Raw genomic sequence first — 14,387 nt, 5'->3', positions numbered from 1 at the left:
GCCAGGCTGGTGGCTGTGGCAACGGGCCAACAGAGGGGATCTGGATCGTGGTGGGGAGAGGAGGGTTCATCCCCTCGCCGGGCCTCAGTTTCTCTGTCTGAAATCTGAAGGGGCTGGCCCAAGACCTAAACCCTGCTGCAACAGCCTCATCATCCCCGCGAGCATCTCCCTGGCCTGTGTGGGACATCAACCACCCCAAAGGCCACTAACCTGTGAAGTATTGTCGATTCCCAAGGAATAGATGCTGAGTCTTTGACAGAGGGTGATGTATAACCCTCTTAATGACAAAGCTGGTATTTATATACGCCAACAGGGAAGACCACAAAATAGGACCCCTTATAGTCCTGTCCTATCCTGGTCCCAGTCAAGTGACAGCAATCACTCAGAATTGGTTAATATTTTGATTATGGGATGGAGCCCAACAGCCTCTCCCTCCTCCCTCCAGTTCTCACTGTCCCTCAGGGTAAAGCCAAGGTGGTAGTCCCAGTCTCATCTCAGCCACCTCCTCGGCTGAGGCCGCAGTACCGTCCCAGGAGGGAGAGGGGGAGCAACCAGGCTTCCATCACAGGCAAGAGCTCGATCAGCTGGACAGTCATGGGCCCATCTCCAGGGCTGGGACCTCAGAAACATGTCAGAGCCCAGATCTCATCTCCCCCCTCTTCTCTCAGAGCTGTCTTTCTGTTCCTCACACTTGTCCTGTTCATCCATTCAACAAAATGTATTGAGCCCCTACTAAACGCCATGCACTGAGATGGCATCTGGAATGTAGTGATGGGCCAAATGGACGTGGCTCTGGACCTCATGGGCATTTACCTTGGTGGGTGGGGAAACAGACAACACACACACACACACACACACACACACACACACACACACAAAGTGGGTAAACTGATAGCAGGGTTAGTGCTCTGAATGAAACATGGCGAAGATTATCAGTGTGTGTATAGGGGGAGCCTTCCCTGGGACATCATGGAGGACCTCTCTGAGGAGATGACCATCAAGCTAAGACCTAAAGGGTGAGAAGGAGCTAGGCCTGCCAAGAGTCAGGGCCAAGGAGTTTTCAGGAAGAGGGAACAGCACATGCACAAGACCTGCGGCAGGTCATGGCACATCTGGGAAAGTAAAAGAAGGCTGGAGCGTCTAGAGCTTGGTGGCCGAGGAGACAGTAAGTAGCCTGGGGCGAGGCTGGGGAGGCAGGCGGGGGCCAGGTGCTGATGCTCTACAGTCTGGTGGACTTCAGGCAGTCTAGATTTTCCAATGGGAAACCATCGGAGAAATTGTAACAGACTCCCCCAACATCTATCCCAGCTCAGCCTCCACTGGCGCGAAACAAGTACATTGCTTGCCGTCCCTGGGCTTCAGTTCCCCAACTGCCTGTTTGGTCTCCCAACTGTCCAGTTCAAATGTTCTAGAGTGCTAGAAGCTCAGGTGCAGGAGAGAAGGGGCTGACAAGAGGACCAGGTGGCCAGCAACATTTGTTGGGGGGGGGGTGTGCTGGCAGGTGCTGACCTTCCCTTTGCCATCCTAGATAGCAGCATTACACGGGCAGCACGCCAGAGCCCCGGGGTCTTCATGGCTCAGAAGAAGAAACTGAGGCCACAGTAGGGGGGGGGAGGGGGGCTTGGCCTCTCTCTCAGGATAGGTCTGTAACCCCATTCCAATCCTGCCCCATCTCAGGAACACTGGTCAGATGTCCCTGGGCAGACAGGCAGCAGCTTCTAGCTTCTAGAAAGCTGGCGATCCTGTGTCCTCAGCAGAATAAGTCTAACCTGGCTTCTGGGGCAGCCACTCTCCTTGGGAGCCTGCAAACCTCCCTTGGCCCTCTCTTTCTACTTTCTGGGAGTGAAAGGGGAAAGGTGTTTTGCCTTTGGGCAGACTTACAGCTGGGCCTCCTATCTGCCTGGGGACAACAGTTTTCAAATGACTGGTTGAGACCAGAGGCTGGGGCCGGTTCCCTCGAAGATCCTATGCCCAGAGAGGAGCGGCGATTTGCCTGACGTCACACAGCCTGAAAGTTCCTCCAGGCCTCCCACCTGTCCTCTGACCCCCACTGGCGCACCCTCTCCAGGTCCTTGCTCCTGAGGAACTCCTCCTCCATCTGGACCTCCCCCAGCTGCCACCTCGCCATCCATCTCCAAAGCTGCCTGATCAGGAGGAAGCAACAACTAGAATAGAGAAGCAGGAAAAGCAGGCTTCTTTCTCCAGGGAACGGACACAAAACCGGGAGTCAGTGGCCCCAGACACCTCCTCTCATTCAATCTAACGCAGGGTTCTCAACCAGGGTCAACGGAGAAATCTTTTTGGAGCTTCTAGAATCCCTCGGATTATCTGCTGAATTAGGCAACACTTTTTTTCTAGGGGGAAGATTTGTATTTTCCACCAGATTTTTCTAAAGGGCCCCTTTAAAATCAAACAAAGGTACAAGACCCTTCCCTATCATGTCACAGATGGTAAAACTGAGACCCAGAAAAGATGACTAATTTAAGAGAAGCTATTGTTTAGAGGATTAGAACACAGGTGTGGTGGTCAATCGGCCGGGGTTCAAGTCCCAGCCGCACCATTTACTGGTTATACGTCCTTGCATAAGGGTTTAGCCCCTCTAGGTCGTAGATTTTTCATCGTAAAAATGGGGATGATGACAGTACCTTCAATAATGTTGTAAGAATTAAATGGGTTAATGCACGCAAGGTCTTAGGCAGTGCCTGGTCCGTTAGTAAGTGTTCCACAAACGTTAGCTGTTAGTATTTAGCCAAGGTCACACAAATGAGTGGCAGAGCTGGGGCATCCACCCCAGTCCTCTGAGGCCTCTGGAGGCTGATAGGAGCTTCTGTGTCCCTGGGCCTCCCAAGAAGGTGCTACAATTATAGCCAGACCTCCCCAGCATCTGTCCCAGCGAGTGAGGAGTGTGTGTGTAGGGACATGGGGGTGAAGAGAGAGAGGAGGTGGGGGAAGTCGCAGGCTCCCTCCCAGCTGGAGGAAGGGGGGAGGGGTCGGACATCAAAGGGTGGGCAGGCCAACTTCCCGCCCCTAAGGCCAGGTGGCCTTTGTCAGGACAGGCCGGACACAGTCGGGACAATGGGGTATCGTGTTCGCTTTCCGGCCAACAGGAGTCACTACTGAGCCAAGGGGCAGCCTGTTACATGACAAAGGGGGGACCTATAAAGGAGGTCAGGCCGCCCCTCATTAAAGCTGGCCCTTTGTCCTGCCCCCTCCTCTGCCTTTGAAGAGGGTGGATCAGAGAGGCCTGCCTGGGGGCAGGAGGTTCACTGTCTCAGGAGCCAAACAGTAGCCACCTTCCCAACTGCTCCTGCTTTCCCCTCCCCCAGGGTCAAGAGTTCAGGGAGGGCCCTGGGATGGCAAGGTATGGACCCCCACACCAATTCAACCGAAGAGGGCTCTTTTTCAGTCCAAAGGATATGACCCGCCACTCTCTCCACTGTACTGATGGGGGCACTGAGACCTGGAAAGGAAAGTGATCCGCCCGTGTTCACACAATCAGTGCACCGCCCCTTCTGGGTATGGTGTGCAGCTTCCTCTTGGGGCTGGGATAGGGAGTGGAAGAAAGGGTTGACCACCAGGGCCAGTGTTGCTGAAAGAGCCCTGGCATAAACCTGGGGACCCGCGTTCTAGTTCCAGCCTTGCCAGGCAACCACAAGGCGAGTTTCTTCACTACTAAGGGTCTCCCGTTTCCCTATCCATACAGAAGGACAGCTTGTGCTTCCTAAGCTAAGGCTCAGGCAGGCTGGGATTCTGAAGGGGGAAGCTGAGAGAACAGCACCCCCCGGACCAGAGAGGTCAGGGAGGCCCAAAGGGGGGGACCCAAGCGGGGCCACGGCAGGGGTGAGACAGGGGGCAACTGGGCCTGGCCCCAGCACCTGCCGGTGCCCAGGGGAACCTTCCAAAGGCTCAGAGTGCAGGAGGGGTCCTTACCGCTGCCACAGCCGCCTCCCGCCGCCACGCTGCGCCGCATCCACTCGTAGGGCGTCCGCCTTTGCGCTCCGGGCGAGGACGGTGCGCCCGGGCCGCCGAGGGGCTGCGCCAGGAGGCTTGGGCCAGGCCCAGGGGGCGCGGGCACCGGGCTAAAGTCCGGAGGGGGCCCGAATGCCAGCGGGGCTGGGCTGGCGGCGGGGGCCGCAGGGCCTGGGCCATAGGCGGCGGCCCAGTCGTCCTTGGGCGCAGAGAAGGGCGCGCTCCAGGCCGCAGAGGGTGCGGGGGCCGGCTCCACGTGAGAGTAGCCGGTGAAGTCGGGGTACTGCGAGGGCCCAGGAGGCGCGGGCGGGGGGCCGTAGGCTTGCGGGCCCAGGCCGAGGCTCGCGGGCCTGGCGGGGCCGGGGTAGACCGGAGAATCCTTGTCCAGCACATAGCCCACGTACATGGTGGCCGCGGGGCCCCGCGCGCATGCTGGGCCCTGGAGCCGCCGCTGCCGGCCGCCCCGACGAGCAGACTGTTCACCTGAACTCGCGGGCCCTGCCGCCGCGCCCGCCCCACCCAGGCCTTTTATAGCTCCGGGCGCCCGCGGCCCCAGCCCGGGCGGGTTTGCATTTCAAAGCGGGGGGGAGCCTCCGCGCCGCGAATCAAAGGGGGAAACCCGTCGGGGGCGGGGGGTTCAAAAGGAGACAAATTGCTGCCCCAAGCGGGAGGTGGACGGGCCGGGGCCTGGAGGGGGCGGGGGCGCGGAGGACGCGTCCCGGGCGAGCGTCGAGGCATCGCTAGGTGTGGGGCTCCTGCGGGGCCGACGGCCTGGCGGCCCGAACACTTCCTTCTCCCTGGGCCGCGTGGACCGCCCGTGACCCCATCTTACAGGTGGAGAAAAGGGATCCGAGGGGCCGGAGGGGGGGAACCCCAGGCCAGCGTCACACAGCCACATCGGGCCTGTGGCTCACTCCACAGTGATCAGCCTGAGGTGAGGGGGCGACCCTACCTCCCACTTCCCCCCCTCTGTATGGTAGCGGGTCCTTAATGTGGGGGGGGGGGGGGAGGGGTCACGACCCCTCTGAGCCTCCGAAGCAAGCTGTGGAGGTTTTTCCGGGAAAATGCACATATGCACATACAGGAGTCTGCATACAATCAGGGAGTTTTCCTGAGCTGACTCTCCAGAGAAAAGTTCTTAAAGAGGGGCATCTTTAAGAGGACATTCTGGGGAATTTTTCACAATTCTCTGAGCAGGCGCTTCCCTCCCCCGCCCCCTTTATTTTACTAAGAAGTTTCAAACATACACACAAGTGGAATTTGTAATGAGCCACTATATACCCATCACTCAGCTTCAACCATTATCAAGTTTTTGTAACAGTTATTTTATCGACTCCCCTCTTTTTGCCAGAGTATTTTAAAACAAACTTCAAACACCATGTCATTTCACCCCTACATACTTCCGCATGCATCTCTAAAACACATGGACACTTTCTTGCATAATATGCCATTAGACACATCTAACAAAATTAACACAAATTCTTGAGTCTTATCTAACACTCAGTCTGGATGCAAAATTCTCCAGTTGATTTTTTAACAGTTGGCCTGTGTGATCAAGGTCTAAAAGCTTTGGTTCACTTATAGCTGGGGCCCATTGGTATTTTAAACGCTTCATGCGTGTCCCTCCCCCGATTAAAGAAAGACTGGTAAACGTTTCACAGCTACCCAAGAGGGAGTGTGTAAAACAGCTGAGGAGCCCGGAACGGGCAGCAAGGCTGAGGGATTTGGGGAAGGATTCATGAAGGACAAGGCCCTGGGTCGGGAAGTCTTGGGGAGATGGGTTCCCTTTCCACGGGGGGTGGAGTTCGGTGCCAACGAGCTGCACAGAAGCCCCCGACAGTGTTTGATCCTCCAACATTTCCTGGGGACACCCTACCTGTGCAGAGACGTGTGGCCCCCAAAAGGTGGACAGAATCAGGGTCTTATCAACCTGTCCCTCCCTTGGGTCACTGCATTAGTTTGCCAGGGCAGGTCAGCATCATTTGAAGGCTACATCCAGACAGATGTCAGGATCTGAATATAATTTACAGGGTCCAGTGCAAAATGACAACGTGAGGTCCCTTGCTCAAAAATTATTCAGAATTGCAAGATGGCGACAGAGAAGATTTAACCACCCATGGAGCCCTTCTAAACACTGGGCCTTGGGTGACTGTACAGGTGACCCACCCAGTGAAGCTGGCGCTGGTCAGAATCTTGTCCATCTGGGGTTCCAATGGGTACTATAACAGAATTGGGGACAGGAAGCACGGAGCTCCCCTTCCTGATCAGAGGAACTTTCCATTGTGCAGGTGGCAGCAGTGAGGCCCAGCAAGGAAAGGGGCCATGCCCAAGTTTATGCAACAAAATGAAAGCCGGTGGGGAAAGGGAGCTGCCTGTCACTGACATGGAATGAGCCCATGGTTGCCTCTGCGGGAAAGGCTCCCTTTCCCAGGTCAGGAAGGGGGCGTGTCGGTGAAATTCTGACTCTTTCAAGCGGTCAGTCAAAAATTGACAAGTATACAAAGAAGGGAGAAGAGGCCCAAAAAGACAGGGTTCTCCTCTCTGAGTTGACAAAACCGGGATTGCTCAGCAGGAGGAGAAAATCTGGAACGGGACTTGAGGTTCTGAGTGTGGGGAGCCGCGCAGGACAGACCTGGGACCTGAGAGAGAAAGCTGTAGGCATAGACAGACATAGGTTTCAACCCATCCGTAATAGAGTGCCCTCTGAAGGGCCATCCATTAGGAAATGGGCTGTCAGGAAATAGAGAGTGAGCTCATTATCACAGGAGGTATGCAAGTGACTGCTGGAGGTCTCTGGTCACGGACGCTGCAGAAAGCATGCCTATCCTGGGGGACAGGAAGGTTGGTACTTTCTGGGTGCCCTCTAATTCCAACAATATGCTAAATCGGAGCTCGGGAATAGATACAGGAATTCATTCGCTCGTGTGTTCATTCATTTGACAAATATATATTATGGTAGTGAGGCCCTGCCCTTGGGGTTTTATAGTCTGGTGGGGGGGGGGGAAGCATGTATGAATCAAATAATCATAGATAAAGGTGAAATTACATCTTGGTAAGAGCAGCGGGGAAGCCGGGCAGGGGTCCAGAAATGACGAAGACGGTGCCCAGGACTTGGGCGGTGGCTGAGAGATGAGGGCCTTTCGGGCAGAGTGGGGCCTATTTCCTGATCCGGGAGAGATCAAGATCAGGGAGCCCTGAGGCCTGGGGGAGTCATCCCACCGGCTTCGTGATCCCCTCAAGGGAACCCCCTCAGGGTTGTCCTCTCCCAGGGTGGAGGCTGGGGTAGGCCTCCTACTCCACAGATACATCCTGGGGGTAGGCCTCTATTTCCACCTTTCCCTGGGCCTGCTCTTTCCTGAACCCTGGGTGTTGGGAAGGGCGGGGCAAAGCAGGCTGGCCCCATTTCCTGGATGAGGAAGCACAGAGAGGTGCAGGTATCTAGGCAAGGTCACATAGGCATGGGGCTGGGCCCGGGAGCTGGGTCTCTGGACCCCACTGGCCTTTCTCGCTGCCCACCCAGAGTGCCTGAGGGATCCTCGGCCCAGCCCTGCTGATCCTCCAAGCACCACCCCCTCCAAGAGAGTAGGAGAGCAGGGACAACATAGACTTCGCTGCATGCTGACCACGGTAGACCCTTACAGAGCCAACGCGCTCCTTCACTCAGTGCCAGGCAGGAGGCCAAGTCATTTGCATGTATTATTTCAGGTAGGGTGAGGCAGGGTCTCGTTACCCCCACCTTGCAGATGAAGCAGCTGGAGCTCAGAGAAGTGAAGTCACTCCCCGGAGGCCGCATAGCAGGTCCGTGGCCTCTCTGGAAGTTTTTCTTTCCTCTCCAGCCTGGGAAGGTCGTGCGCTGTGTGCGTCTCTCTCTTAAACCCGGGGTTTTGCTTATACAAATATCTGCTTCCTCTTCCTCCTCTGGCTCATGCAAAAAAGCCTCAGTTCTCCCGTTACCCTCACCTTTAGATGGACCCCTCCAACCAGAGACCCGAGACCAGCCCTGATGTGAATCCTGCTTCCCCCTCCTGAGAACACTGTAACCTTGTTCAAAAGTCCCAGGCGGGGAATCTGAAATGGCAGGTCCCGCCCCACCTTAGCCTCCGACTCGCCATGTGACCTTGAGCACCTGCCTCCCTGGGCCTCAGTGTCCCCATCTGCCCACTGGGAACTGGTTGTCTCAGACGGTGATCCAGCACGGTACTGTGACTGTGCGGAGAAGCCCCCGTCCACCGCGTCACAGCCTCTTCCTCTGATAGCCCCTTATCTCTGGGAGCAGCTGTTTATTGGACCCTTCCTTGCCTCTGGCTCCCCAGTGGCCCCTCTTCCCTCTGGGCTACTCTCACATACCTGACCACAGCCTCCAGGGGTGGGGCGCAGAGACATGGCCTCATAAAGATCTTGGTGATAACTCGGTTTCTAAACAGGTTTATGGCCGTGGAAGAGGAAAGGTTCTGGGCTGAGCTTTCAGTTGGAAGTGGATTGCTTAAGAGAGGCTGGTGGCCTGGCTTTCGACTTACCCAGACTGCAGCCCAAGGGCCTTGACTCACTCTGTGACCTTAGGTGAGGAACTCTCTCTGTCTGAGCTGTTTCTTTCTTTCTTTTTTAAATGTTTACTTTATTTTTGAGAGAGAGAGACAGAGACAGAGAGCAAGCAGGGGAGGGGCAGAGAGAGAGGGAGACAGAGAACCCGAAGCAGGCTCTGTGCTGACAGCAGAGAACCTGCTGCGGGGCTTGAACCTCAGATCATGACCTGAGCAGAAGTTGGACGCTGAACCAACCAAGCCACCCAGCCTGAGCTATTTCTGAGGTGAAAGCAGGGATGGCCGTTCCTGCCCTGCCCACCTCCAGGGGGCAGATGTGAGGCTCACGGGTGGGTGCTGGGGCTCCTGCGACAAGTCTTTTCCTTCTGCACCCCTCTCCCCACCTCCCCCTCCCGCACCTTTCGTCTTGTCCTCCAGAGGCTGGGGCGTCACCTGCTGGCATTGCGGGGTACTACCGGAAGGCTCACAGGCTGCCTGGTCTCCAACTTGACCCCCTGCCAGACTCCCTGATTCTCCTCCTGCTCCCTGTGGGGAAGGAAGGCAGCCCTCCAGTACACCGCCACTTAGGGAGCAGAAAGGATGCTAGAACCTAAGGCCTAGGGGCAGAATCATCTGAAGGGGCAGCGCATCGGACCCTTTGTTCAAAGGAGATACAGCAGCCAGGGAAGGAAAGGAAGGTCACTCCGTGAGTCAGTGGTTAAGCATGGACTGGGGCCCACAAGTCCTAACTCCCTATAGGGTGCATTCCCACAGTCTCTATTTACGATCCAGTGCTGGAGGGAGGGCAGCCAGTCCATAGTCAACTCCAACAGCCTCCATACTAGCCCCCTGCTGTCGCCTTTGTTAGCCCATCCTTCACAGTGCACTACAGTGACCTGATCTTATCAGTCCCTGTTTAAAATCGTGCACTGGCCCTCCTGACCCTCAAGACAAAACCCACAAGACCCTGAGTCCTGGCCGCTGGCTTCCTCTCCAGGCTCTACCCCACCATGTCCCCTCTGTGTCTCAACCATTCTTTTCTTTCTGTTTCAAACACACCAAGTTCTTTTTGGCTTCCAAGTTTTTGCATATGCTGTTCCCTCTACCTAGAACACTGTTCCCACTCTTGTGTTGTGTGTGGCCTCTTAACCTCAGGCTTCAGTTGAAGTATTTCTTTCCCAGAGAAACCTTAATCTGCCTAGACAAAAACCCCCACCCTTACTCTTCATCTTTTTCATCACACTGATCACAATATGATATCACTGATTTGTGGTTTCCTTGGTGTTTGCTTGTGAGCCCTATGAGGGTGGGGTCCATAGTAGGTGCTCAATTAATTTCTACTGTATGGATAAATGGTAAGAGGGACAGCAGAGCCTGTGGGTCAGACTCTGCTCAGTTCTTGCTATGTGCCCTCCTGCAGCTTTCGGCCTTCTCTGGGACCCAGTGTGTCCAGTGAGGGGGACATATGTGTCTTCTGAGGCCCCTGTTGTTCTGACGATCCTCGAACCATCCGTGTGTAACAGGGCACACTCTTGATTTCTGGGGCACTGAGACTGAGGTCAGCTGGAGCCTGGGAGAGGCTGAGCGAGGTAGGCAGGGTCCTATCTCTAGGGACCCTGTCAGGCTTTGGTGGCTATAGTCTGGCCCAGCGAGGGCAGCACACAGCGTATTGAGTCCTTTAAGTGCATCACAGATTGCGACAGTCTTTCAAATCATTCCCGAGGAATCTAGGGTGGGAGTGTGGCCCAAAGTCCCCCCCTTGGTTCTTCTGCCCAACCAGCCAGCCACTATGTCGAGTGTCCAGGAGGGGAAGAGGGCTTTCCCAATGTACCCCGATTCTGGCTCCCCAGCTGCAGGTACCAGGAGCTACCTGCTCAGTGCATGCAGGGTGGAAGGACACCGAGCTGGGGGTCAGGAGTCCCGCGTTCCAGGACCTTTCTCTCTCAGCTAACCTCAGGCAAGTCCTCTCCACTCTCTGGACCTCGGCGTCCATGCCTGTACTATGGATGCACTCTTAGGACACTTCAGGCCCTGACATCCAAGATGACTGTGCCGATGCCTGTGCTGTGTGTGCTGCTTCCTCACCCCGGGCCTGGGGAGCCTGGGAGGGGGGCAGCGCTGGGAGCGTGGGAGAGCCAGATGCGGTGGCTGCTGGCCCTGCCTGAGTGAGTGCTGAGCTGGCCTACTGGGAATTCTCCCACTCAGGCGCCCTTTCCGGGCCCCCCCCTCCCCCTGCCCCACTGAGAGCTGTGGCTTCCGGCTCTGACAAGCGTGGGTGGGGGTCTGGGGAGGGGGGTTCAGTTCAGCCTGGTTCCCTCCTTCAGGGAAGAGCTTGGGCCTGAGTCTAGACAAAAAGCATCCCTTCCCGTCCTGGTCTTATGCATTACAAAGCCTTGCTCGGTCAACTTTCCAGCCCTGGCCTCAGTCATCTGGGCTGTAAAATGAGCATGTGGATGGGCTGCCCTGTGGCCCTGGTGATGGACTTCTGCGACGGCAGCTCCCGGAGGAGACGCCGGAGAATCGTTACCTTTGGTGGGGCTTTCTCGCTCTGCTCTAGTCCTTGCATAAGACACCTGGTGCGGCACTCATGCAGGCCTCTCAACGACTCTGCGAGGTAGGCACATGTATCCCCATTTTACAGCCGAAAACACTGAGGCTCAGAGAGCTTGGGTAATTTAATTTGCCCAGGGTCACACAGCTAGCAAGTGGTAGAACTGGGTTGGACCTTCCAGTGTCAGAGCTCAGGCTCTTAATCCTTGAGCGTGACCCCGTGCAGTGGAGGGGGGAGAAGTGCTGAGCCCCAGACCCAGAGCTCCCTTCTCCCTCTGTATCCCGCTCACTTCACCTGAGGCAGGATTCCCCTCACTCCATGCTCTGCCTGCCCACTGTCGGCCCAGCCTTTCCACATCAGCGTTGTCCCAGGCTAGACGGGGCTCTCAGCATCTGGGCAGCTGGGAGACTATTCATGGCCGGTCCTGTCCCTGGTGGGGCCGGGGGGCTGTGCTGACCACCCCAGCTTGACAGTGCTACACCGCTCAAAGGTACTGCCCACTGCCCACCCCTTCAGAGCACACAGGGGAAACTGAGGCCCAGAGAAGGACCGGCTGGGCTCAGGAGCACACAGTGATGGGCTGCAGCTGGAACGAGGGAAACTCAATATTTCCTTAACGCTTCCAGACGCTGTACTGAGTCCTTTAAGTGCATTACAAATTGCAACAGTCTTTCAAATCACTCCTCAAATGAGCTCTATTTGCCAGAGGAAGAAACTGAGGCTCAGGAGTTTAAACAACTGGCTCAAGATTGTGCAGCTGGGAATTGCAGAAGCTGAGGTTTGAACCCAGTTCTGTCTCTGGCTCTAGAGTCTGCCCTGTCAATTATGACTCTTCTGCCTCAATGGTCCAGCCCTTGGGGAGTGCCCGGTGGTGTTCCATGTGGCTCTGGTCCCCCAGCCCCATCTCAGCTGAGAGGAGGCACAGCAGCCCTGGTGCCTGCCAAGGGTTAATGGTGGTAGGGGCTAAATGATTCCAGATGGGCCAGCCGGACGGCTGGGCTGGCCGGAAACCGGCCGCCGCCAGCTTCCCGGGGGAGCCACCACCAGCCACCCCCTCCTCTCTGTGCTGCATCTCTGGCCCCCAGCTGTCCCCTTGCCCTGGGGCCCACCAGCCTCCTCTCCCTAGCCAGAGTCCAACCTAAGACACTTGTAAACAGAGCATCCCAACCGCCTTCCAGCACAAGGAGTTCAACCCTGTTATGTACAAATGGGGAAACTGAGGCTCAGAGAGGCAAAGGTATCTCTCCAAGGCCACAAATCAAGTCCATATCTGGGTGTCCTCATTCCCGGACTTGTTGGGGGGGTGGGAATTAGGGGTTGAAATGCCTCTTTGCTCCCTGAACCCCCCCCCCCCAAAACTGTCTGGTCCCAGCAGAGAAGCCAAGGCTTTGGAGGTGAGTGGCCAAGTCAAATGCTCAGAGTTGTAAGGACTCGTAGGGTCTTCGGGCATAAGAAATCCCAGTGTAGGCCTGACCCTGTGGTCTTTGGAGTCCCCCTCTCATCCCCTAGGGCCCCAGTGCTATCAAGGTTGGCCAGGCCCCTCTCTTCGGAGTCTCTCACGGCCTGCACGCTATGGCTTAGGACCCATCTGAGAACTCTTCTCCCTCCGTGCAGCCCAGCCCAGATGCTCAGATGTTGGGCAATCTCCACTTAGATAAGACCAAGAAATGACCTCAAGATATGCTATTGTGGTTGGCATGAAATCCCAGCTTGGGCAAACACTCCTACCCCATGAACAGAGGACCCCAGAAGAAGGGGGTAGACAGAGGTGCGGAGAGTAGGAAGGAAGGAGCCCTGGGCAGAGTCAGGCTCTACCTGTGTGACCCGACCCGGGACACCTTTTTTTTCCCCTTCTGGGACTTAGTTTCCCCAATGTATACAGTGTTGGGGCAGAGGATGACTCAACTAAACTCCCTAAACTCTTTAATTTTTATTTTTTTAACTTTTAAACAATTTTTATGTATTTATTTTGAGAGAGAGAGAGCAAGTGAGCAGGGGAGGGGCAGAGAGAGGAGGAGAGAGAATCCCAAGCAGGCCCCATGATGACAGATGCGGGGCTGGAGTCCACGAACCGCGAGATCATGACCTGGGCTGAAATCAAGAGTTGGACGCTCAACTGACCGAGCCACCCAGGCGCCCCCCTAAAGCCCTTTAAAATGATGTCCTCGGGCATCTAAGAGCCAGGAGTCTGTGACTAGAGACGTCTTGCGGTCTGAGGAAATGAGGGTGGACTAGGTAGGGGGAGCCAGAGATCCAGCCAGGTTTTGGAGGGGCCTTGGCAGACCCTACTAGGGAAGGGAGGGCAAGAAGCTGGAAGTGGAACATGAGCAGGTACTCGAAAATACCTGTTGAGTGACTGCATGAGAGGCAGGGAAAGGGATAACAGAGGAAGGAGGCAGGATGGGAGGCCCAGTCTGCACTGTGGTGTGGGTCTTCCATTGGGGTCAGATTGCCCGTGTCTGTTTCACCATGTAACTCAGGAGGCCTGATTCCGCCCCTGTTCTGCCATTGCTGTGTGAGCTCAGGAAGCTCATTTCGCTTCTCCGGACTTCCATTTCATCGTCTATAAGGTGGAAAAATAATCCTTTCCTGGTACTCCAGGGGCTGCAAGATGACAAGAAGTGATACGTTTGGAACTCTGAGCTATACTGGGTGACGCTGGGCAGGTCTCTTTTCCTCTGCACCAATTCACACTTGGGTCTTGGGTTTCTTCTTCTGAAAAGTGACTGATCGTAAAAAAGCCTCAGTTAGCTACCCCTCTAAATGCGCTCTCAGCGCCCTTGCCCTTCTTTGGGGTACCTGCCTGTACATCCCTGTCTCTCCCACTAGCCTGGGCCACCCCTAAGTCAGAGACTGTGTCTTACTCACTATCGCATTCCCAGCACCCAGCACGGTATCTGGCACATAGTTGGTGCTCAACTTGCTTTTTAAAAATATATATATATATATTTATTAATTTTGGGGAGAGCACAAGTAGGGGAGTGGCACAGAGAGGGGGACAGAAGATCCGAAGTGTGCTCTGTGAGCTGACAGGCTGACATCAGCGAGCCCGATATGGGGCTTGAACTCCCCAACCGGGAGATCATGACCTGAGCCGAAGTCGAAGTGGGATACTCAACTCACTGAGCCACCCAGGTGCCCCGTCAACACGCCTTTTCAATAAATGGATGTTGACCGAATCAATCATGTAACTTATCGGAGTTGCCTTTATAGATGGGGAAACTGAGGCACGGAGGGAGGACTCGGTCCCAGGTACCACGGCAAGGCATCAGGCAAGTGGGGCCAGGCCACTTTTTAATAAAAGTGACTCAGCGGTTGGCGTGGGCTGCGGAATTTCTAAACATCCC

The 14,387-nt window shown here is 55.7% G+C and overlaps 1 protein-coding gene across 6 annotated transcripts in view; it reads right to left on the bottom strand.

Annotated features, from left to right (window-relative positions):
- The window catches only part of CDX1 (caudal type homeobox 1), a 46,263-nt gene that overhangs the window by 12,194 nt on the left and 19,682 nt on the right, over window positions 1–14,387 (bottom strand). For 3 of the 6 annotated variants that reach the window (XR_005797572.1, XR_005797575.1, XR_005797576.1), the window contains exon 4: window positions 13,093–13,766. The exons of 1 other annotated variant lie outside the window; for it this stretch is intronic. Coding sequence is in view for 1 of the 5 variants with exons in the window: in XM_040497606.1 (XP_040353540.1) it covers window positions 3,931–4,375 (445 nt within the window). In the remaining 4 variants the exon portion in view is untranslated. Of the gene's footprint in view, window positions 1–3,930; window positions 4,376–13,092; window positions 13,767–14,387 lie in introns of those variants that run through there. 2 more of the 6 variants (XM_040497606.1, XR_005797573.1) reach the window with 2 other exon arrangements.

This window comes from Herpailurus yagouaroundi, unplaced genomic scaffold, assembly GCF_014898765.1.
Source record: "Herpailurus yagouaroundi ecotype Mexico unplaced genomic scaffold, PumYag 29, whole genome shotgun sequence".
Taxonomy (NCBI): domain Eukaryota; kingdom Metazoa; phylum Chordata; class Mammalia; order Carnivora; family Felidae; genus Herpailurus; species Herpailurus yagouaroundi.
Note: the sequence above shows the minus strand (reverse complement) of the source record. Positions and strands in the feature narration are given on the sequence as shown.